Genomic DNA, 26,157 nt, shown 5'->3' with positions numbered 1-26,157 from the left:
ACTCCAGCCCATGATAGCACCCGTAGAACAGTTGATGAGTGGAATGTGTCGCTGGAGTCAGAAGAATCCCAATACGATGTAATCTGGGGGGACTTGATGAGCAGGAACTGAATGGTCTTGCTGTGATTCCCTGACACACGTATGGTTGATGGGAGTGGTGTTATTGGTGACCCGACCTATAGAGCGCACGTCCAGCACTCTAACATCCATGGGACTGGAGAGGGGCTGAGTGGGGATGTTCAGCTCGGAAGCCAATGTGGCGTCCAGAAAGCTCTCATCAATGAGGACCCGGAGAGATTTGGACTGGTTCCCTCACAGCAGAATGACATGGAAAGGGGTGCGAGGAAGGGAATCAGAAAAGTTCTCCATATGGCCCACCAGAGTACTCGCTCCCTGGAGAGCCTGGTCCTTTACCGGGCATGATAATACAAAATGACCAAAAGTCCCGCAATACAGACATCTCCTTGTGCTGATCCTGTGTTGCCGTTCTGCTGGTGACAGCCCAGCTCTGCCTAGTTGCATGGTGTCGGGAAACAGTGCCTCTGCCCTTTTCGGTGACTCTCGAGGAATGTCGGGAAACCTTGAGTGCAGTTGGCCACGGGACCGTCGGGGACTTCAAGAATGTCCCGGAGGCGAGGTGGAATCTCTGGACGAGCGAGTTACATCGAATTCCCTGCTCATTTGTCATTCCAGCAATCGCCCATTGATGTCGATGGTCAAAGCGATGAGGGAGCCAAGATCCGTGGGTAACTCCCGAGCCGCAAACTCATCCTCAACCTCCTCCGAGACACCGTGCAGGAACATGTCGAATAATGCTTATAGGCTCCACGCACTCTCCGTTGCCAATGTGCGGAAATCCACCACATAGTTGCCAACAGTGCGGGCATCCTGCCGGAGCTGGATTAACCTCCGGGTAGCTTCTCTCCTGGAGAACGGGACATCGAAAACCTTCCTCACCTCTCCCTCGAACGCCTCCAGGCTCACGCATATGGCCGGCTGCTGTTCCCATATGGTGGTAGCCCAGGTGAGAGCCCTTCCAGACATCAACATGATGAGGTAGGCTATTTTGGAGTGATCCGAGGGGAAGGGGGAGGGCTGAAGCTTGAGGACACACTTTGCTAAAAAAACGCTCGACAGGTGCTCGGCTCTCCATTAAAGAGTTTCGGGGAGATAACCGGGGATCCAAGGAAGGTGGAGTGGCCGGTGGGGCGGCGCTGCTAACCGCCGAGTTACTGGAGGACAGTGGGTTTGCCACCGTGGCAGGCTGCCCCCCAGACAACCAGCGGAATTGTTCCTGTAGCATGTCCAATGCCCGATGGCACTCAGCCAACGTTTGAACCCCCTCCATCAGACCACGAAGCAATTCCTCATGCCTACCAATGGAGGCTCCTTGGGAGGAGATGTTGTTGCGCAGCTGGTCCGGGTCTGCTGGGTCAGTCAGTGCCAATTCCTACTATCAGATATGAAGGTAAGACCCAGATGCAGACCACGTCGGATAACCAATAGTTTAAAAATCCCAAAGGGGCAGGCAGACAGACAGTTAAGTTCTCAAAATGACCTAGAACATATCAATGGTTAAACAATAAGCACACAACACAGAGGATGTTAAAGGAAATATATTGAACATTTTATTCCAAAACAGTCACTCTGTTGTAGTAGTGTGCTGAAGGAAGTAACATGTTTGTCTGAAAATTATAACATTATTGTTTGTTGACAGTGACTATCAAAATCAAAATGTGGATGGTAATCACTCAATACAGAAGTTCATAGGCTGTTTACAGGGTAAAGGAATCAATATCTAAATACATAATTTAACTTAACATTACGTTTAAAGGGTTATTACAATTAATACACCACAAGTGAAGGTGTCCAAATACTTATGACTTAATTAAATGGGGGGACTAGATACATCATTTTAATTTTTCTTCCTAAACGGTAAAACATATGTATGAAAATACCTTCAAATAAAAGGTGACGTTCTGTAATGTCGTCTCATGAAACATTAGATTTCATATTCAAAATGCTGGAGTGAAGAGGCCAGTTGAAAAACAGTTTTACTGCAGAGTTTTACACCCACTGGGCCAACACTTTTTGAATCAATGTTGTTGTTTTTTTAACCAACATAGAGTAGACATTGAATTGGTGTCTGTGCCCAGTGGGCAGGGATTGTTTTCAGTATGTGCAGTGGCCATAGGATGGTGGTAAACTTCACAATCTGTGACTGAAAGGAATAACTTGACTCATTCTATATGAAAGACAAGTTTGTCTGTTCTATTCAGTAAATGTATATCTGAACTTTATGTGTTTGGTGAAAGTGTGCCTCTGCCAAACTAAGAGACCATCTGTATAAATAATACCAAAGCCTTTTCATTACAGGTGACACCCTGAATGTGGTGCCTTCAGAAAGTATTCATACTGCTTGACTTATTCCACATTTTGTTGTGTTACAACCTGATTTCAAAATGTATAAAATATATTTTTTCACCCATCTACACACAACACCACAATACGAGAAAGTGAAAACATGTTTTAAGACATTTTTACAAATGTATTGCAAATTAAATACAGAAATATCTCATTTATATAAGTGTCCCATTTTAAATGACATGCAGCTTTTAAGGGCTTCATAAAGCCTTTATAAATGCTACATAAATGTGTCACAAATCATCTATAGAGTATGTCATTATCTATGAAGGGTTCATAACTGTTTGACATAACCATTAAAGCCAAATGTTACATAACCCACTAGGTCAAATATGACATAAACCTGTGCATTATGAAGGGTGCCATAAGCAACCTTTAATAACTGTTTTGACTGATGTCAAATTTGAACAAATTATATTAATTACATATGTATGTATTAAATGAATGTATTTTCAGGTGGTATTGATTTTCTTACATTTCAGTTAATCCAGGTTTCCAACATGTTTTTATACATTTTGAAATAATATGACAAAGTGCAGTTTTTATAACTATTCTACGCATTATTTTATATGCCACCTTAATACTGATGGGTCATGAAATGTGGTTAAACCAATGTATATTGCCTAATATAGTGTATTGTCAACAATTCAATCATATTTTTCACCAAAATAAGTATTTTTAATAAAAACTAAATGTACCTATTCTTAGTCCACCGTACTTTTTACTGACATATCAACCACCTGGTTAATTAATGTTTTTTAGCATTTTTACATTTTGACTACTTATTTTCATATTCCTACTATTCAAGGTCTCTACTAACAGGAATGGTGCTATATTAATCCCTCACCAATTGAATTCCTGCCTTTTATCCAACATCTCATTACAGCCCTCTGAATGTGCAAAGTTAGAGTCTCACAACACTGAACTGCAGCAACCCAAAACAAAACAAATGATGTTAATTGATGCTGGAGGGCTGGGGGAGTTGACAAATCAGGTTTAAGGTTTGTTTCATATCCACTTCTAAATCCATTGTCTAAACATGTTCTACCAGCCGGTTGAGAACAGGATTCAGTAAAGGGTAGAGCCTTCAAAAATGCTTCCATATAGCACCAAAAAGGGATCCGCTATGGTTACAAGGAACCCTTATAGAATCATTTGTTTTCAGTTGATCTCATACTCCTGTATCTCTTCTACATCTGAAGACACAGCTGGAAATGCAGGTAGAGGCAACTTCAGAATAGCTGCCCTCTCTGTTTTCTGGAAATCAGCTGTCTTAGATGATCATCGAGTGGATAGAGGGCCCTCTTGGCCCAAAGCCTGTTATAGCATGGCCAGTATCATTGAGGGCTTTCACCATTTTTAAATAGTCAGCTGGGTGGGACTTGCTAAGTAAGAATGACATAATTCCATCCAGGTCAGCAGACATTCCATATCTGCTGGTGGAAATGATCCCACCTATCTTAGCTTTATACCTGTTCAGACACAGTAGGTGGTGCTATGTACATTTTCAGTTAATTTATGAACTGCCAACACAGTCATAGACATAGAAGAAGAAGTCATTGACTAAATGGAACAATCACAGGATTTTGTGCAAGGTATGGTTACTGTTACAATACAGTAGTAAGATTTGAATTATAGGTGGTCCTTGCGCCCAGGTTTTAAGGGGTGTCGTTGAAGCTGTTGAGGAGGGCTGACTTGATTAAATGGCTAATAGTGAATTATTCCAAAAGAGTTGTCATTTTTTAATGAAATGTTCTTTTATTAACGTAAGGGACAGTTTGAAATTTACTGGGGTAGGAGGAGGGTTGTCCCAAACATGTTTTTATTTTGGGAACGTTGTGTGTTTTTTTATTGGGCATATGGAAGGGTCCAGCGCTTTTTACCTGGTTTATACTTGTTCTTTTGTAGGTTTTACTATATCATTTCTTCCATCCTAGTCAAATGTTCTCATTACTTGCTTGTGTTTTGGTAGTTCCTTTATGCACTACGGTTTTCCGTTTAAAAAAAGCCCTGTGATGTGTTTGTTTCATTCCATTTGGATCAGTTGTGTGTCTACACTCGACAGTTTATAAGGTCTAGAAATGCTGTATTTGTACTTCTCATACTGAGATGCGCTGTCTGTTGCAGATAATCATCCTCCCAAGTTGTCCAATAATAATGTGACCACATATGCTCCAGGCAGGTTCAGTTGTTCAGGAAAGCATAATGCACTCTGCCTCCTCTCCAATCTGAGCGGCTATTAGTTGCACCTAGAACATAACGCTTCAACATAGCCTGAAAATGAGTCATTTAACTTTTAAAATATATTATTTTATTACCTTTTATTTAATCAGGGAGCCCAACTGAGACCATAAGTAAAATAAAAATAAATAAAAAAATAAAAAAATAAAAAATCACAAGATACAATAACAAGTACATTACAGTAGAACATCATTACCATCACAGTCAATTACTAACAAGTTATTAAATCAATCAATCAAAAGAGTTGTACACCTCGGTGAACTCATTTATCATCAACCTTCCAAAAATGTTTAGAGAGAGAACTGAATACAGATTTTCTCAACTCCATGGAGACCCGAATGTAGATGTCACGTGTGCTTCCTCTCCGGCCTCTAGGTCACCAGGCTGCTCGTTATGGGTCGCACCTGCGCACCATCAGACTCTCCTGGACTCCATTACTTCCCTGATTACCTTCCCTATATATGTCACTCCCTTTGGTTCCTTCCCCAGGCGTCATTGATTCAGTTCTTGTGTTATGTCTGCGCATTGTTCATGTTTCTTATTTTGTTGTGTTTATTTATTAAAACACTCACTCCCTGAACTTGCTTCCTGGCTCTCAGCGCACACCGTTACAGAATGACGCCTCCCCTAAGGGAAGCATCATGGAGTGTTTTTTTTTTGTTGTTGGTGGGAATGACGTCTGGTTTCGCTAGAGGCTTTCATGCCTCAGTAGATCGCCTAGCTCCCCTGCCTCCGCCGGTTTGTCAGGCTCTCATGCCTCAGCTAGATTGCCAGGCTACCCTGCTACAGCCGGCTCGTCGGACTTTCATGCCTTCACCAGATGCTTTAATTTGGAATGAAAATTACTTACTGGCAAAATTAGAAACGTATAATATATGAAAATGTAGCTAGCTGGACTCTTACCCATATACAGTACTTGGATGAGCGCCTGCCCCTATTCTGTTATGGATGCCATGGTTGCCCTTAGTTTGAAGATGTAATCTGGAGATAGATATTTAATACAACAGCCTTCTGTGTTCTCTTTTTGAACCCCTCTGCATATCCTCAATCAAACGGCAGAATTTTCTCCATCTCCTTAGCTATCATACTCTGCTTCCACCGGGCATTCCACTGATTTCAAAACTTGGTCAACTTCTTTCATGACAACAACACTGTTGATTGCCATTTCTTCTCCATCACTGTCATCAGAAGACTCTACAATGTCTGGTTCAATTAACATGTTTTTACCTAAATGAGGGATTTCCTCAACGTCTGATTCATTTTCAGAATCAGAGAGTCAACATGGCACGATCATCCTCCAGAAACTGGAGAGTAGTAGCAACACTTTTGCAGTTCTTCATGATATCTTTAAAAAAAAAGCGGTAGGAATGATTATCTACACATACTAAGCAGCTCATGTTATAGAGAGAAGCATGCTAAATGGTAGACCAATCCAAACTCATCTCTCGGTATATCCAGCCCATTCATTAGCTCAGCCAATCATAGCTAGGTGGAAGGTTCATGTCTTTTTCCGTGGATAAACCAACAAAGCTCTTAATTAGGATAGGCGTCCCGCTAGTGGCACATCTCGACAACATCCGGTGAAATTGCAGAGCGCGAAATTCAAATTACGGTATTATAAATATTTAACATTCATAAAAATACAAGTGTTATACCTCAAAATAAGGCTTAACTTCTTGTTAATCCAGCCGCTGTGTTAGATTTCAAAAAGGCTTTACGGCGAAAGCACACCATGCGCTTATCTGAGGACAGCGCCCCATTTACAAAAGCATACAATCATTTTCAAGCCAAGTAGATGAGTCACAAAAGTCAGAAATAGCGATAGAATGAATCACTTACCATTGATGATCTTCATCTTGTTGCACTTACAAGAGTCCCTGTTACACAATAAATGTTCATTTTGTTCAATAAAGTTCCTTTTTATGTCCCAAAAACTCTGTTTTGTTGGCGCGTTTTGTTCAGTTAACCACTGGCTCAATGGCGGGCACAACAGGCAGATGACTACATCCTAATAGTACCGGATAAGTTTGTCGAAACATTTCAAATTATGTTTATAATTAATCCTCAGGTTGTCTATTTTCAAAATAATCGATAATATTTCAACTGGACAATAGTGTCTTCAATAGAAAGGAAAAAGAACGAAGGGCGCGCTATCGGTCACGCGCGCAAAGGAGCTCTGTTTCATTCTACAGTCCAATGAAAGAAAGGTCTCATTCATCCTCATTTTTCATAAACAAGCCTGAAACACTGTCTAAAGACATCTAGTGGAAGCCATAGGAACTGCAATCTAGGTCCTAACCCAACGGACACTGTATAGGCATTCAATTGAAAACTAGACACATCAAAAATATCCACTTCCTGGATAGATTTTCCTCAGATTTTCGCCTGCCATATCAGTTATGTTATACTCACAGACATTATTTTAACAGTTTTGGAGAGTGTTGTCTACCCAAATCTACCAATTATATGCATATCCTAGCTTCTGGGCCTGAGTAAAAGGCAGTTTGGGCACGCTTCTCTGTCCTAAAAAGTTAATTGAACAATTGTGTTCTCATTTACAGGTAGCATACACTTTTGTTGTTAAGTCACATGAAAGTTCACATTTTCCAAAAGACAAAAGCTGGCCAAAAAAATGCGTTTAGATTAAAAAAAATATGTTTACACTCAAATGCCTCTCCTGTTAAGCAGTGATGTGTGACATATGCCTAGTTTCCTGAAATTAGTCACATACAGATATTCAGTAACACTTTATAATAATACCTTGTAATAAAGCATTTATAATGAATAATTTATTCATTTATTTATCATTACTCCCATGTTTGTAAATGTTAGTAAGATAGTTATTTACACATTTATTCATAAGTGATGAATAAACTTTTTACTAACTCATTATAAATGCTTTATTACAATGTGTTATTATGAAGTGCTGACAATTAGGGTTATAGTATGAAGGTAGTAACATCTCAAAAAGCAAACTAATGTCTACTTTAGGTAAACAACTTGGAAAGGCCTTATCAGAGGCCTGATTCGAGTCGTGAAATTAGTGCTGCGTTTGTGAAACAAGCATTTAGCATGTAAGATGTGTCTATATGGATCCTGGATCATATTATATCTGTGTTGATCCTTGATCATTATTTAGTTGTATTGACACTGGATCATATCATATCTGTGTTGATCCTGGATCTTCATATCTGTGTTGATCCTGAATCATCATATATCTGTGTTGATCCTGGATCTTCATATATCTGTGTTGATCTAGGGTCATCATATATCAGTGTTGATTCTGGACCGACATATGTGACCGACCGCCTTGATTCAGTCTTACGTAGCAAAATTTGAAATTGAGTTTTTAACATTGGATAAAAGCAGAGACACAGAGCTACAAAATGGTATATCATGCATTGCATTTGAGGAACAATGAGAAAGTAATTCTGCTTTGAAATTTGATATACTTGTAATCTCACTTTTGAGAAAAATATTTGGGACCTCCTGGAGAGCTGTTCTTTGTCGACTCCCATTCAGCATTGTTCACACCCTCTAATCTTTAGCCCCCACCAAACTCTGACAATTTTACTTGCCCTAGTAGAGCTGGTTAGGCTGTTTACATGTTATCCACAGCGTTGGTGACTGTAACTGTGCTGCTGGCAACAATTCAATTATGCTTTTTTGCGGACGTTTACTGACACCGGCCATATTCAACGGTTGTTGAGTAAATTCATTAGTTATTCTGTGCACTGGCACACTCAGACGAGAGTGCTCTGAAATCGGAGTAGATGGCCAGACTGAATTTACAAACGCACCTGAAATGGTTACTTGCATAGTGGAGTCTTTTATTAAAACAGCTAACAATGAACCATAATCCCAAGTCATGACATTATTATCCTGCATGAATCTGCAGGTAGCTAATTAACCAGGTTCAATGTTAGTCAGCTAGCATTAGGCTATAACTAGCCAAGCAAATGGATCTGAGGGAGAAACTCCCCAAATACAGATGTGCTGAGCTTGTATCGTCATACCCTGTAATCACTGGCAAAGGTGCTTCAGCAAGTTACTGAGTAAAGGGTCTGAATACTTAGGGCTCTCCAGAGGGTGGTGTAGTCTTCCCAACGTATCACTGGGGGCACACTGCCTGCCCTCCAGGACACCTACTGTACCCGATGTCACAGGAAGGCCAAAAAGATCATCAAGACCATCAACCACCCGATCCACGGCCTGTTCACCCCGCTATGATCCAGAAGGCGAGGTCAGTACAGGTGCATCAATGATGGGATCGAGAGACTGAAATACATCTCAAAGCCATCAGACTGTTAAATAGCCATCACTGGCCGACTACCACCCGGTTACTCAACACTGCACCTTAGAGGATGCTGCCCTGTGTACATAGACATGGAATCACTGGTCACTTTAATAATGGAACACTAGTCACTTTAATAATGTTTATATGCTATTTTACCCTTTCATCTCATATGTACATACTGTATTGTACTGTATTTTTTGTCAATACCACTCAGACATTGCTTGTCCTAAAATATGTATATATTTTTAAGTTCCATTCTTTTACTTTTTGATTTGTGTGTATTATTGTGAATTGTTAGATACTACTGCACTGTTGGAGATAGGAACAAAAGCATTTCACTACACCCGCAATAACGTCTTGTAAATGTGTGTATGTGACCAATAAAATGTGATTATGAAATAATTTTGTTGAGTATTAAAGGTAGTAAGCCTTGAAACGTAATGTTCAGTTAAATTATGTATTTATATATTTGTTCCCTTACCCTGTAACCAGTCTATAAACTGCTCTTAGTCTATGCCACTCTGACATTGCTCATCCATATATTCATATATTATTAATTCCATTCCTTTACTTAGATGTGTGTGTATTAGGTATTTGTTGTGAAATTGTTCGATATTACTTGTTAGATATTGCTGCACTGTCGGAACTAGATGCATAAGCATTTCGCTACTCCCGCAATAACATCTGCTAAACACATGTTTTTGACCAATACAATTTGTTTTGATTTCTAATGAGTGACTGCAATCAGTCACTGCCTAAAAGCAAGAATGTTATCATTTACAGACAAAACACGGAATAAAATGGAATAAAATGTTCAATATATTTCCTTTAACATTGTCAAGGATGTGTACGGGAGGAGAAGTCAGGTGCAGGAGAGCAGGGTGTAGTGAACAGGCGCACTTTAATTCCATTCCACAAAATACAGCATATCAAAACAATAACTTGCAAAAAACACGGAACATGGCAACCGACAATAATCCACATCACAAACAGGAAATGACATACAAAGACATGGAGGGGAAACAGAGGACTAAGTACATAAAGTAATTATGGAATGAAAACCAGGTGTGTAATGGAACAAGAGAAAACCAATGGAATATGAGAAATGGAGCGGCGATGGCTAGAAAGCCGGTGACGTCGATCGCCGAACGAACAAGGAGAGGAGCCGACTTCGGTGGAAGTCGTGACAAACATCCTTTGTGTTGTGTGCTTGTTGTTTAAGCATTGAAATGTTCTAGGTCATTTAGAGAACTGAAGGAGCATCAGGTACTGCTGGAATATCTACCAACAGCATGTCCATTTCTTTGTGATAAATTACACTGGTCACTGTTCAAAGCATTTATAAAGTATTAAGAAAGTATGAATAGTCCTCACTTTAGATTAGGGACTGCAAAACTACTTTACTAATGATCAGTAAATGGTTTATAGGGATATTTATTAAACATCTTATGAGTGATCTTCTGAATCATTATTACAGACTATAAAAAATAAAAGTGCCTGGAAACAAGAATGTTATCATTTTCAGACAAACACGTTACTTCCTTCAGCACACTACTACAAGTGTGACTGTTTTGGAATAAAATGTTCAATATATTTCCTTTAAGATCCTCTGTGTTGTGTGCTTATTGTTTAACCATTGATATGGTCTAGGTCATTTTGAGAACTTAAGGAGCATCAGGTACAGCTGGAATGTCTACCAACAGCATGTCCATTTCTTTGTGATAAATTACACTGGTCACTGTTCAAAGCATTTATAAAGTATTAAGAAAGTATGAATAGTCCTCACTTTAGATTAAGGACTGCAAAATTACTTTTTTATTTAACCTTTATTTAACTATGCAAGTCAGTTAAGAACAAATTCATATTTTCAATGACGGCCAAGGAACATTGGGTTAACTGCCTTGTTCAGGGGCAGAATGTCAGATTTGTACCTTAACAGCTCGGGGATTTGAACTTGCAACTTTGCGGTTACTAGTCTAACACTCTAACCACTAGGCCACCCTGCCGCCCCTAATAACCAGTAAATGGGTTATAAAGACATTTATTAAACTTTTTATGAGTGATCTTCTGAATCATTATTACAGACTATAAAAGTTGTTTATAAATGTGTGAATAACTAGCTTACAAAAGAAATATGGAAGTAATGAAACATTTTGAATGAACTATTTACTAATCCATTATGAAATATTTAGTGTGTTACCCAATCTCTATATTCATTCACACTAAACAGCTTCTGAGAGAGCTGCTCTGGTGTGCCCCCTAACCTGGCAGCAGTGATGTAGTGAGAGTAGTGGTTGTGAGAGTAGTGGTCGTGTTCATAACCAGTATGTTGAGGTTGAAGTGTCTACTGTTGAAGTGTTGTGTTGAATAATTAATGTATATACTGTAGTAGTTATTTATAAATGTCAGAATACCTAGCTGAATAACATTTCACAAATGTGAGCTTAATATGAAATGGTGAGCAAACTGTAAATGCCTTACAAATGGTTTATTACTGAATGTGATTATAAAGTGTTACACATAATTGCTTATTCTTAAATTTTTCCATCAACTACTTACACAATACACCATTGAGATAGACTTGGACGTCATCTGACATGCAGTATTGTACATTTCAGCTTTACTACACTTGATGAAGACATTGTGTCACAATTGAGCCACTAGAGGGAGATGTTAATCAACATATGGAATGACTCATGACGTCCTCAGAATGTACTATTAGAATACTTACTATTTATCATTAAGTAACACGGAACAACCACAGCCTTAGGATTTGGAGTACACAATCCACAATGACTATGATGTCTTTTATAAAACAAACTTATGCCTTCTCTAAGTCATTCCAATCCAATCCAGACAAATCAATCTGTATCAACACCACATGTATCTATGATGACAATACTGAGATAAGTAATGTCCGTGTATTGTTACATGAAATAAATAATTATAACAATTGTAGAACAAAACTATATCAAACCTATGTTTGCCAACCGAGGGAAAACATTTATAGGAACTATGAACCTCTTATCTTCAAAGTTAAAATAAGTTTAGCTGTCACTTTGAACCATGGATAAAAGAAAGCATAAATTATTGGATTAATTAAGGAATTAACAAGTGGCAGAAAACTGATGAAATATGGTAAGAAATTGTCACTTAAAATAGGAAAAAAATAGAACATAAATAGAAATGGAATCCAACAAATGAAATAGTTGAAAACAACAATACCTAGAGTTTTTGCTGCCTTTCTCTCAGAATTATTAGCCCGTACAGTTTTAACACCAGACACACTGGCTGCCTCTTTTGAAAATACCTTTCTGGCCTGTGATCTGGCCACCACAAAGATTTTCATATAAAGTGTTATAATAATAGAGCACGGGACAACCATTGTAATTACCAGGTCAATGATATTACCCCAGGTTATTCCTTCAAAAATAAAACATTCTTTCAAACACCTACTGGGTACCTGCACATTTACTATGTTTTTTATAACAGCAGCATCGTATATGATACAACAACACCAGGTAATGGATATAAAATACATCATTCTTGTTATTGTTATTCTAGTGTGGTATAATAAGGGATCACACACAGCAACATAGCGGTCAATAGAAATCAAGACCAAATTGCCCAGAGATAAAGAAGTACATAAAAATGCCATATAGAAATGAAACACACAGAAATATTTCCCAAAATCCCAGCATGATTCCATTACTGCTACAGTCATTACTGGTATCACAATCAGTCCCACCAGGAGATCTGACACAGCCAGAGAGAGGATGAGCAGGTTGGTTGGAGTGTGGAGCTGCTTGAAGTGAGAGATGGAGATGATCACCAGTATGTTCAAAAATACTGTTCCGCCTTCTGACAAACTCTGAGCTCTGCCTCTCTATTTATCCCGGAGTTATTGACAGAAACTCCCTTCCCCAGCATCTTTGATCTACACACACACACACACACACACACACACACACACACACACACACACACACACACACACACACACACACACACACACACACACACACACACACGTTTGGATAAACAAATAATTAACGAAAGCATGATGTAATGTAATACAGGATTGGATGTTGCTGTGCCCAGCTAGCCTGTCCTTCAGCCTTACTGATAGTTAGAGATGAGAGAAAAGGTACATTTTCTCCAATTCAAATCAAATTGTATATGTCACAAGCGCCGATCAGGTGTGGATATTACAGTGAACTGCTTACTTACAAGCTGTTAACCAACAATGCAGTTTTAAGAAAAAATAAATGTTAAGTGAAAAATAGATAAGCAAAAAACAACAGTCACAAATAATTTGAGCAGCAGTAAAATAACAATAGCAAGGCTTTATACAGGGTGTACCGGTACAGAGTCAATGTGAGGGGGCACCGGTTAGTCGAGGTAACAGAAAATATGTACATGTAGGTCGAATTAAAGTGACTACGCATAGATAATAAACAGAGAGTAGCAGCAGCGTAAAAGAGGCGAGGGGCAATGCAAATAGTCTGGGTAGCAATTTGATTAGCTGTTCAGAAGTCTTATGGCTTGGGGGTAGAAGCTGTTAAGCAGTCTTTTGGACCTAGACTTGGCAGTCTGGTACTGCTTGCCGTGCGGTAGCAGAGGTAACGGTCTATGACTAGGATGGCTGGAGTCTTTGACAATTTTTAGGGCCTTCCTTTAACATAACCTTGTATAGAGGTACTGGATGGCAGGAATCTTGGCCCCAGTGATGTACTGGGTCGTACTGACTAGCCTCTGTAATGCCTTGCGGTCGGAGGCCGAGGAGTTACAAATACCAGGCAGTGATGCAACAAGTCATGATGCGCTCGATGGTGCAGCTGTAGAACTTTTTGAGGATCTGAGGACTCATGCTAAATCTTTTCAGTCTCCTGAGTGGGAATATGCTTTGTCGTGCTCTCTTCATGACTGTCTTAGTGTGCTTGGACCATGATAGTTTGTTGGTGATATGGACACCAAGGAACTTGAAGCTCTCAACCACGACTACAGTCACGTCGATGAGAATGGGGGCATGCTCTGTCCTCCTTTTCCTGTAGTCCACAATCATCTCCTTTGTCTTGATCACATTGAGGGAGAGGTTGTTACCCTTGCACCACACGTCCATGTCTCTGACCTCCTCCCTATAGGCTGTCTAATCGTTGTAGGTGATCAGGCCTAACACTGTTGTGTCATTGGCAAATTAATGATGGTGTTGGAGTTGTGCCTGTCATGCGGTCGTGCAGTCATGAGTGAACAGGGAGTACAGGAGGGGACTGAGCACGCACCCCTGAGGGGCTCCCTGTGTTGAGGATCAGTGTTGCGGATGTGTTGTTACCTACCCTTACCATCTGGGGGTGGCCCGTCAGGAAGACCATTCTGAGCATTATAAATGGGAAAATATGGTATGGGTGATGATTTGGTCATTTAACCTCTATGGGCTAGGTGGGACGCAAGCATCCCACCCGTGGTGCACTCCATCAACAGCAGGTGCATTTCAAGAGCGGCAAATTTGAATCCAAATAAATGTCAAAATTCAAATTTTTCAAACATACAACTGTTTTACACCCTTTGAAAGATAAACATCTCCTTAATCTAACCACGTTTTACGATTTCAAAAAGGTTTTACGGCGAAAGCATAAATTTAGAGTATGTTAGGACAGTACATTTACAAGAGTTGTGTGTAATGTTGTGCCAATTCAAAGACAGGCGTCACCAAAACCATAAAATCAGCAAAAATTATGCACTAACCTTTTACAAACTCCAACAGATGACACTCCTAGGACATTGTGTTAGACAATGCATGCATTTTTAGTTCTATCAAGTTCATATTTAAATCCAAAAACAGCGTTTTACTGTGGCGTTGATGTTCAGGAAATCGTTTCCCTCCAATAACCGGCATTCAAGTCAGCACCACAAATTAAATAATTAAAATTAGAAAACATTGGTAAAATATTATATTGTCATTTAAAGAATTATAGATTTACATCTCTTGAACGCAATCAACTTGCCAGATTTAAAAATAACCTTACTGGGAAATCACACTTTGCAATAATCTGAGCACTGCGCCCAGAAAAATATGCGTTGTGATACAGACTAGCTGCCATGTTGGGGAGATCTAAAATCGAAAATACTATGTAAATAATCCATTACCTTTGATTCTCTTCATCAGATGTCACTTCCAGGTATCACAGGTCCATAACGAATGTAGTTTTGTTCAAAAAAGCTAATCATTTATGTCCAAAAATCTCCGTCTTGTTAGCATATGATCTAAGCCCGCCGGACTTCACTTCATGAACGAGGGGAAAAAATATATTTACGTTCGTTCAAACGTTGTATAGCTTAAATCATTAGGGCCTTTTTTAACCAGAACATGAATAATATTCAAGGTGGACGAATGCATTCTCTTTTATAACGTATTGGAACGAGGGTACCCAACATGAACTCGCGCGCCAGGTGTCTAATGGGCCATCATCGTTCCATGGCTCTTGTTCGGTCAGATCTCCCTCCAGAAGACTCAAAACACTTTGTAAAGGCTGGTGACATCTAGTGGAAGCAATAGGAAGTGCCAAAATATTCCTCAGCCCCTGTGTTTTTCAATGGCATAGGTTTAAAGGTAATACAACACATCAGGTATCCACTTCCTGTCAGAATCTGTCTCAGGGTTTTGCCTGCCAAATTAGTTCTGTTATACTCACAGACACCATTCAAACAGTTTTAGAAACTTTAGGGTGTTTTCTATCCATATATACTAAGTATATGCATATTCTAGTTACTGGGTAGGATTAGTAACCAGATTAAATCGGGTACATTTTTTTATCCAGCCGTGCAAATACTGCCCCCTAGCCCTAACAGGTTAATAAAGGCCACTATGGAAAATGCTGTGGTAGTTTGTGCATGCAAAAGACTATGTTTACCATTACAACAAGAGTGAAGGAAAAGCAGCCAACAAGTTCTCAGCATATGTGGGAATTAAGAGAACTTTGGCAGTATGTCGGTTTGACGTACTGCCAAATTCTCTGAAACGACATGGGGAGGCAGCTTATGGTAGAGAAATTAACATTACATTCTCCAACAACCGCTCTGGGGTACATGTAACAGTTTTGCTTCCGTCCCTCTCCTCGCCCCTACCTGGGCTCAATCCAGGGACCCTCTGCACACATCAACAATAGTCACCCACGAAGCACCGTTACCCATCGCTCCACAAAAGCCGGGTCTCAGAGAGAGTGACATCACCGATTTAAACGCTGTTAGCGCCCACCCCGCTAACTATCTAGGCATTCCTCACCGGTTTAATACATACTTGCGGAAAGCATGCCAGCATTCCAACCCATGCTTCCTTAAAACTTGAGACATCTGTTGTGTTGTGTTGTGTGACAACACTGCATATTTTAGAGTGGCCAGATGGAAGCCACACCACAGTAAAAGGCACATAATACCCTTGGAGTTTGTCAGAAGGCTCCTAAAGGACACTCAGACCATGAGAAACAAGATTCTCTGGTCTGATGAAACCAAGATTGAACTCTTTGGCCAGAATGCCAACCGTCATTTCTGGAGGAAAACTGGCACCATCCCTACAGTGAAGTATGGTGGTGGCAGCATCATGATATGGGGATGTTTTTCAGTGGCAGGGACTGAGAGACAAGTCACGATTAAGGGAAAGATGAACGGAGCAAAGTACAGAGAGATCCTTGATGAAAACCTGTTCCAGAGAGCTCAGGATTTCAAACTGGGTCGAAGGTTCACCACCCAAGAGAACAACGACCCTAAGCACACAGCCAAGGATAATGCATGACTGGCTTCAGGACCAGTCTCTGAGTGTGCTTGAGTGGCCCAGCCAGAGCCTGGACTAGAACCTAATCGAACATCTGTGGAGAGACCTGAAAATAGCTGCAGCAACACTCCCCATCCAACCTGACAGAGCTTGAGAGGATCTACAGAGAAGAATGGGAGAAACTCCCCAAATACAGGTCTGCCAAGCTTGTAGCGTCATACCCTGCAATCGCTGGCAAAGATGCTTCAACAAGGTACGAAGTAAAGGGTCAAAATACTTTGGGCTCTCCAGAGGGTGGTGCGGTCTGCCCAAAGCATCACCGGGGGCACATTTCCTGCCTTCCAGGACACCTACAGAACCCAATGTTACAGGAAGGACAAAAAGATCATCAAGGACATCAACCACCCGAGCCACGGCCTGTTTACCCCGCTATCATCCAGAAGGAGAGATCAGTATAGGTGCATCAAATCTGGGAACGAGAGACTGAAAAACAGCTTCTATCTCAAATCCATCAGACTGTTAAATACCCATCATAGGCCGACTACCACCCGGTTACTCAACTCTGCACCTTAGAGGCTGCTGCCCTATGTACATAGACATGGAATTACTGGTCACTTTAAATTGAACAGTAGTCACTTAAATAATGTTTACATACTATTTTACACATTTCATATGTACACACTGTAGTCTACTGAATTTTTTGTCAATACCACTCAGACATTGCTTGTCCTAATATTTATATATTTCTTAATCCCCTTCTTTTACTTTTAGAATTGTGTGTATTATTGTGAATTGTTAGATACTACTGCACTGTTGGAGATACTGTAGGAACCAAAGCATCTCGCTTCACCCGCAATAACATCTGACAAATATGTGTATGTGACCAATAATATTTGATTTTGATTTGATTTTGTAATGTATTAATAATTCAGTTCAGACGGACATTTTAATGTCTATGGAATGTTCCTATGGAATGTCACAATTTTGATTGCATTTGCTATAAGCTTGTACACCATAAACGTATGGCTTATCAACTTCCCTACTGTCAACTTTCCTCCACACTGGCCAGCTGACATGTGACGTGCCGTTATGTGTCCTGAAGTTGTGGATTTTGGTCCAAACTGAGCTTTGACATCCCATGTAAAATAGCCTTTGAGTGACAAAAACATCACCCATGTTGTATTTTCCCATTAAAATGCTAAATTGAGTAAATGTACCTTTTCTCTCAGCTCTATCAGTAAGGCTGAAGGACAGGCTAGGTGGGCACAGCAACATCCAATCCTGTCATACATTACATCATGCTTTCACAAAAAATGTGTTTAACAAACCGTTTGTTCAATTCTGTGCTCACTTGTGTATGTTTTATTGTTGTTGGTGGTGTGTGTGTGTGTGTGTGTGTGTGTGTGTGTGTGTGTGTGTGTGTGTGTGTGTGTGTGTGTGTGTGTGTGTGTGTGTGTGTGTGTGTGTGTGTGTGTGTGTGTGTGTGTGTGTGTGTGTGTGTGTAGTGAGACTCTGGGGAGGAGAGGGTCTGTCAGTAACTCAGGGATAAATAGAGAGGCAGAGCTCAGAGTTTGTTAGATGGTGGACCTGACAGGGTCACACACAGGACCAAGCAGGAGCAGGTCCTCAGCATTTTTACCTTTTATTACAAATGGAGGAAAACAAAGATGATCAGTACTGTTTTCAAGACAGAAACTCTTCTTGCAGAAAGGCTTTGCTATCGACATCTATCTACATAACACTGTACATCTTCTTCTCATTGATTTCAGCAGTTACAGTATTTTTGAACATACTGGTGATCATCTCCATCTCTCACTTCAAGCAGCTCCACACTACAACCAACCTGCTCATCCTCTCTCTGGCTGTGTCAGATCTCCTGGTGGGACTGATTGTGATACCAGTAGTGACTGTAGCAGTAATGGAATCATGCTGGGGTTTTGGGGATTATTTCTGTGCGTTTCAATTCTACATCTCTTTTTTATGTACTTCTTTATATCTATTGACCGCTATGTTGCTGTGTGTGATCCCTTATTATACAACTCTAAAATAACAATGAGAAGAATTATGTGTTGTATATCCATTACCTGGTGTTGTTGTATCATATACCGTGCTGCTATTATAAAAACCTTTGTAAATGTACAGGTACCCAGTAGGTGTTTGACAGTATGTTTAATTGTTGAAGGGTCAATCTGGGTAAATATAATTGGCCTGGTAATTACAATGGTTGTCCCGTGCTCTATTATTGTAACACTTTATATGAAAATCTTTGTGGTGGCCAGATCACAGGCCAGAAAGGTATTTTCACAAGAGGCTGTCAGTGTGTCTGGTGTTAAAACTCTACAGGCTAATAAGTCTGAGAGAAAAGCAGCAAAAACTCTTTCTATTGTTGTTTTCAACTATTTCATTTGTTGGATTCCAAATCTATTTATTAACTTTTTTTTTTCTTTTTTAATTGACAATTTCTCATCATATTTCATCATTTTTCTGCCACTTGTTAATTCCTTAATTAATACAATAATTTATGCTTTCTTTTATCCATGGTTCAAAGTGATAGCTAAACTTTTATTAACTTTGTAGATAAGACGTTCATAGTTCCTATAATTTTTTTCCCTAGGTTGGCAAACAGAGGTTTGATTAAGTTTTCTACAATTGTTGTAAGTATTTATTTCATATAGCAATACACTGACATTACTTACCTCAGTGTTGTCATCATAGATACATGTGGTGTTGATTCAGAATGATTTGTCTGGATTGGAATGGAATGACTTGGAGAAGGCATAAGAAGGCATAGACTTGTTTTATAAAGGCCATTGTGGTCATTGTGGATTATGTACTCCAAATACCTAAGGCTGTGGTTGTTCTGTGTTACTTAATGACAAATAGTATGTTAGTGTTCTCATACTACATTTTGAGGATGTAATGAGTATGTTGAGGTGTTATATGTTGTATAATATCTCCCTCTAGTGGCTCAATTGTGACACAACGTCTTCATCAAGTGTAGTTTAGTTGAAATGTACAATACTGCATGATATCAGATAACGTCCAGGACTAAATAAATTCTGTATTGGGTAACTAGTTGATGGTAAAATGTAAGAATATGCAATTATGGGTAACACTTTGTAATAACATTCAGTAATAAACCACTTGTAAGGAATTTACAGTTTGCTCACCTGTAAATATTAAGGCCACATTTGTGAAATATTACACACTAGGTATTCTCACATTTATAAATAATTACTACAGTATATACATTAATTATTCAACACAACAGAGCAGGAGACCACAGCAGACACTTCAACCTCAACATACTGGTTATGAACACAACCACTACTCTCACTACTACTACTCTCACAACATCACTGCTGCCAGGTCAGGGGTCACGTCAGATCAGCTCTCTCAGATACTGTTAACTCTGAATGAATATAGATATTGGGTAACACACTAAATAGTTTATAATGGATTAGTAAATAGTTTATTCATAATTTATTTATCATTTCGCTTATATTTATTTTAGTAAACTAGTTATTGACACATTTATTAACAACTTTTATACTCTGTAATAATGATTCAGAAGATCATTCATATGATGTTTAATAAATATCCTTATGAACCATTTACTAATCATTAGTAAAGTCGTATTGCAGTCCTTAATCTAATGTGGGGACTATGCATACTTTCTTAATTCTTCATAAATGTTTTGAACAGTGACCAGTGTAATTTATCACAAGAAGATGGACATGCTATTGGTAGACATTCCAGTACTACCTGATGACACATAAGGTCTCAAAATGACCTAGAACAAATCAATGGTTAAACAATAAGCACACAACACAAAGGATGTTAAAGGAAATATATTGAACATTTTATTCCAAAACAGTCACTCTGTTGCAATAGTGTGCTGAAAGAAGAAACGTGTTTGTCTGAAAATGATAACATTCTTGTTTCTAGGAAGTGACTGATTACACTCATTAGTATCAAATCAAATCAAATTTTGTTGGTCAAAAACATGTGTTTAGCAGATGTTATTGCGGGTGTTGTGAAATGCTTATGCATCTAGTTCTGACAGTGCAGCAATATCTAACAAGTCATATCTAACAATTGCACAACTAATACCTAATACACACAAATCAAAGTAAAGGACTGGAATTAAGAATATATTAATATATGGATATGCAATGTCAGAGTGGCTGAGACTAAGAGCAGTTCATATACTCCTTACAGGGTAAGGGAACCAATATATAAATACATAATTTAACTTAACATTACGTTTCAAGGGTAATTACCTTTAAAATACTACAAAATCAAATCAAAATCTAATTTTATTGGTCACAAACACATGTTTAGCAGATGTTATTGCGGGTGTAGTGAAATGCTTTTCTTCCTAGCTCCAACAGTGCAGTAGTATCTAACAATTCACAACAATACACACAAATCTAAAAGTAAAATAATGGAATTAAGAAATATATAACATTTTTGGACAAGCAATGTCTGAGTGGTATAGACAAAAAAAACAGTAGAGTACAGTATATATACATATGAGATGAGTAAAGCAGTATGTAAACAATATAAAAGTGGCTAGTGTTCCATTATGAAAGTGACCAGGGATTCCATGTCTATGTACAGACTGTAGGGCAGCATCCTCTAAGGTGCAGGGTTGAGTAACCGGGTGGTGGTCGGCTGATTGTTGGAGTGCAGCAGAGATGGTTGTACTTCTGGAAGGTTCTCCCATCTCCACAGAGGATTTCTAAAAACCTGTTTGTGGGGTACTGTGTGTAGATTGTTGAGAGAAAAAAAATATTTAGTACATTTTAGAGTAAGGCAGTAACGTAACAAAATGTGGAAAAAGTAAAGTGGTCTGAATACTTTCCAAATGCACAGTATGTATGAAAATACCCTCAAATAAAAGGTGACATTCTGTAATGTCGCCTCATATTAAACAAAATCTCATATCCAAAGTACAGGAGTAAAGCACTTTGGATATGGGCACTGCAGAGTGAAATAGAGGACAGGGATTACGTGCAGTAGCCAGAGGAAGGCAGTATAATTCAAAATCTGTGACAGAGGGATAACTTGACTTATTCTATACTGAACAAAAATATAAATGCAATATTTTACTGAGTTACAGTCATATAAGGAATTCAGTCAATTGAAATGTGTCAGGCCCTAATCTATGGATTTCACATGACTGGGAATACAGATATGCATCTGTTGGTCACAGATACACTATATATACAAAAGTATGGGGACACCCCTTCAAAATAGTGGATTTGGCTATTTCAGCCACACCCATTGCTGACAGGTATATAAAATCGAGCACACAGCCATGCAATCTCCATAGACAAACAGTGGCAGTAGAATGGTCTTACAGAAGAGCTAAGTGACTTTCATCGTGACACCGTCATAGGATGCCACCTTTCCAACAAGTCAGTTCGTCAAATGTCTGCCCTGCTAGAGCTGCCCCGGTCAACTGTAAGGGCTGTTGTGAAATAGAAACGTCTAGGAGTAACAACAACTCAGCCACTAAGTGGTAGACCGCACAAGCTCACAGAACGGGAAGGCCGAGTGCTGCAGCGCGTAGCGAATAAACATCCTCTGTCCTCGGTTGCACATCTCACTTCCGAGTTCCAAACTGCCTCTGGAAGCAATGTCAGCACAAGAACTGTTCATCGGGAACTTCATGAAATGGGTTTCCATGCCCGAGCAGCCGAACACAAGCCATGCACAACAAGATCACCATGCACAATGCCAGGTGTCAGCTCGAGTGGTGTAAAGCATGCCGTCATTTGACTCTGGAGCAGTGGAAACACCTTCTTTGGAGTGATGAATTACACTTCACTCTCTGGCAGTCCGACGGACGAATCTGGGTTTGGCGGATTCCAGGAGAACTCTACCTTCCCCAATGCATAGCGCACACTTTAAAGTTTGGTGGAGGAGGAATAATGGTCTGTGGATGTTTTTCTTGGTTTGAGCTAGGCCCCTTTGTTCCGGTGAAGGGAAACCTTAACACTACAGCATACAATGACATTCTAAACTTCATGGCAACAATTTGGGGAAAGCCCTTTCCTGTTTCAGAATGAAAATGCCCCCGTGCACAAAGTGAGGTCCATAAAGAAATGGTTTGTTGAGATCGGTGTGTAAGAACCTGACTGGCCTGCACAGAGCTCTGACCTCGACCCCATCGAGCACCTTTGGGATGAATTGGAACGCCGACAGTGAGCCAGGCCTAATCAGTCAACATCAATGGTCGACTTCATTAATGCTCTTGTTGCTGAAAGGACGGAAGTCCCCGCAGCAATTGGCCAAAACCTAGTGGAAAGCCTTCCCAGAAGAGTGGGGACTGTTATAGCAGCAAAGGGGGGACAAATTCCATATTAATGCCCATGATTTTGGAATGAGATGTTCAACGAGCAGTTGTCCACATATTTCTGGTCATGTAGTGACCTTAAAAAAAAAGTACGGGCGTGGACCAGAAAACCAGTCAGTATTTCATGTGATCACCATTTGCCTCATGCAGCACAAAACATCTCCTTTGCAGTGTTGATCTGGCTCCTGAGTGTGGCAGCGGTCTAAAGCACTGCATCTCAGTGCTAGATGTGTCACTACATACACCCTGGTTGGATTCCAGGCTCTATCACAACCGGGAGTCCCATAGAGCGACGTACAATTGGCCCACCCGGCCGGTGATGGCCGTCATTGTAAATAAGAATTTGATCTTAACTGACTTGCCTAATTAAATAAATGTTAAATAAAAAAGGCTGTTGATTGTAGCCTGTGGAATGTTGTCCCACTCCTCTTCAATGGCTGTGCAAAGTTGTTGGCTATTGTTGGGAACTGGAACATGCTCCTGTACACGTCATTCCAGAGCATCCCAAATATGCTCAATATGTGACATGTCTGGGGAGTATGCAGGCCATTGAAGAACTGGGACATTTCCAGCTCCAGGAATTGTGTACAGATATTGAAGACTGACATGCATAAATGATCATGCTGAAACTTGAAGTGATGGTGGCGGATGAATGGCACCACAATGGTCCTCTGTATCTCATCACGGTGTCTCTGTGTCGGTTACAGAAATGGTTACAGAAATGTTTTACTTGCTATGACTGTGATACACCTTCTTTTTTATTAATCTTGGTTGAATGCAGTGACTGTGAGTTACTGAGGACAAGAGCGCCCCCTAAATTACCAAAATGTAAATGTAAAAATGAAAATTTGCAAAGAACACTGGGTAATATGTAGCTGCATGGGCAATTTCTGTAATATAGTGTAAATTACATTACAGTAACATTTTTAGTACCAAAAATTCATTGCAATAAAATTTATTACAGCCACTGTACAATACAAATAAATTACAGTAACTTACTGGCCAATTGCTTCCAGTAAGTTACTGTATATTTATAGGAAATGTTTTACAGTGTGGTTCCAGTTGCACCTACTGGGACAGCACCAGTCAGCGGTTGGCCTCGTGGCACCTTGTACAGGGACATGCTGAGGGATTTGGGTCCAGGAGAACCTTGGTTCCCACTAGATCTTGTTATCCAGCTGCGCCAGAGAAAGCTGCTCCACTGGCTGCAGGATGGACATGTTGAAGAACAGATGTTTCTCTACACAGCCATGGCAGCTGCTGCTCCAGCCAGACACCAGTCTACCTGTAGGGGACAGACAAAACAAGACATTAGGTTCACACCTAGGTTTCAATTTGCAATATTTGGAATGTCAAACCAATTAATAAAATAAAATGTCACATGCGCCGAAAACGCATGTGAAATGCTTACAGTGAAATGCTTAATTACGAGCCCCTAACCAACAATGCAGTTGTAGAAAATACAGATAATAACAATAAATAAAAGTAACAAGTAATTAAAGAGCAGCAGTAAAATAACAATAGCGAGGCTATATACAGGGTGGTCCCGGTACAGAGTCAACGTGTGGGGGCACCGGTTAGTTGAGGTAAAATCTACATGTAATTAAGAGTCTGGGTAGCCATTTGATTAGATGTTCATGAGTCTTATGGCTTGGGGGTAGAAGCTGTTTAGAAGCCTCTTGGACCGAGACTTGGTCCTCCGGTACCGCTTGCCATGCGGTTGCAGAGGGAACAGTGTATAACTAGGGTGGCTGGAGTCTGACAATTACTAGGGCCTTCCTCTGACACCGCCTGGTATAGAGGTCCTGGATGGCAGGAAGCTTGTGGTCGGAGGCCGAGCAGTTACAATACCAGGCAGTGATGCAACCAGTCAGGACGCTTCCGATGGTGCAGCTGTAGAACCTTTTGAGGATCTGAGGACCCATGACAAATCTTTTCAGTCTCCTGAGGGGGAATAGGTTTTGTCGTGCCCTCTTCACAACTGTCTTGGTGTGCTTGGGCCATATTCCAAGATGGCGTAGCAGTCGGACGTCTGATTTTGTCTTGTCTTGTCCCGTGTAAATATTGTTTTCTTCATATATATTTAGTTAATATTTTTCATCTCAATTTCCATCTACGGACTGAACATACTCTCCTGCAACCCGCCTCACCCAATGTGATACGGATCTGCTATTTTTTATACTTTAGAACCGGAACCCCCATCGTAGCTAGCCAGCTAACTAGCTACTAGCTAGTAGTCAGTTAGCCACTGCTAGCGGTCATCACCGTTAACTCGGACATCAGCCAGCCTCAGCCTGGTCAACTCCTGCCTGTCTGCACAGCGCGATATCAACCCAGAGCATATCAGACTGCTTTTGTCTCTACCACGTCTCTGGATTCCTACCGCAAGCTCTGAAACTTTGCATGCGATCATCGCAGCTAGCTAGCTGCTATCCGAGTGGCTACTCCTGGCTAATGTCTCTGTCCCAAAGCAAGCACCAGTTAGCCTGGAGCTAGCCTCGAGCTAGGCCCATCTCCCGGCTAGCCGCAGGGATCCATCAGCCAATTCCTGAGCTACAATACCTATTTTGCCAATTGGCCTGGACTCCTTTACTGCCGACACGGAGACCCGCCAATCCATCACGACTGGTCTACCGACGTAACTGTCCGAGAGGGTTTCTACAGGCTCTTACATTGCGACGTCCCCCAGAGGCCCATCTGCTAGCTTGTTATCCCCAGCCTACTGGCTGTCTGAATCGCCATGTCTCCAGCTCGCCTAGCTACTCACTGGACCCTATCATCACTCAGGTACACATGCCTCTCCCTAATGTCAATAATCCTTGTCTACTGCTGTTTTGGTTAGTGATTATTGTCTTATTTCACTGTAGAGCCTCCAGCCCTGCTCAATATGACTTAGCTAGCCCTTTTATTCCACCCCCCACACATGCGGTGACATCACCTGGCTTAAATGGTGCCTCGAGAGACAAAACCTCTCTCATCGTCACTCAATACCAAGGTTTACCTCCACTGTACTCACATCCTACCATACCCTTGTCTGTACATTATACCTTGAATCTATTTTTC

The 26,157-nt window shown here is 40.3% G+C and overlaps 1 protein-coding gene across 1 annotated transcript; it reads right to left on the bottom strand.

Annotated features, from left to right (window-relative positions):
* Nucleotides 1-816: 816 nt before the first annotated feature.
* Nucleotides 817-24,217, bottom strand: LOC145862537 (trace amine-associated receptor 13c-like). Its single transcript, XM_082966903.1, has 3 exons — nt 24,167-24,217; nt 12,021-12,848; nt 817-1,101 (listed from the first exon to the last, which is right to left on the bottom strand). The coding sequence occupies exons 1-3, from the start codon at nt 24,215-24,217 to the stop codon at nt 817-819; spliced, it is 1,164 nt and encodes a 387-aa protein (XP_082823029.1).
* Between the last annotated feature and the right edge of the window lie 1,940 nt (nt 24,218-26,157).

The sequence above is a fragment of the Salmo salar genome, chromosome 21, assembly GCF_965601325.2.
Source record: "Salmo salar chromosome 21, fSalSal1, whole genome shotgun sequence".
NCBI lineage: Eukaryota > Metazoa > Chordata > Actinopteri > Salmoniformes > Salmonidae > Salmo > Salmo salar.
This window is presented reverse-complemented; position numbering and strand designations above follow the sequence as displayed.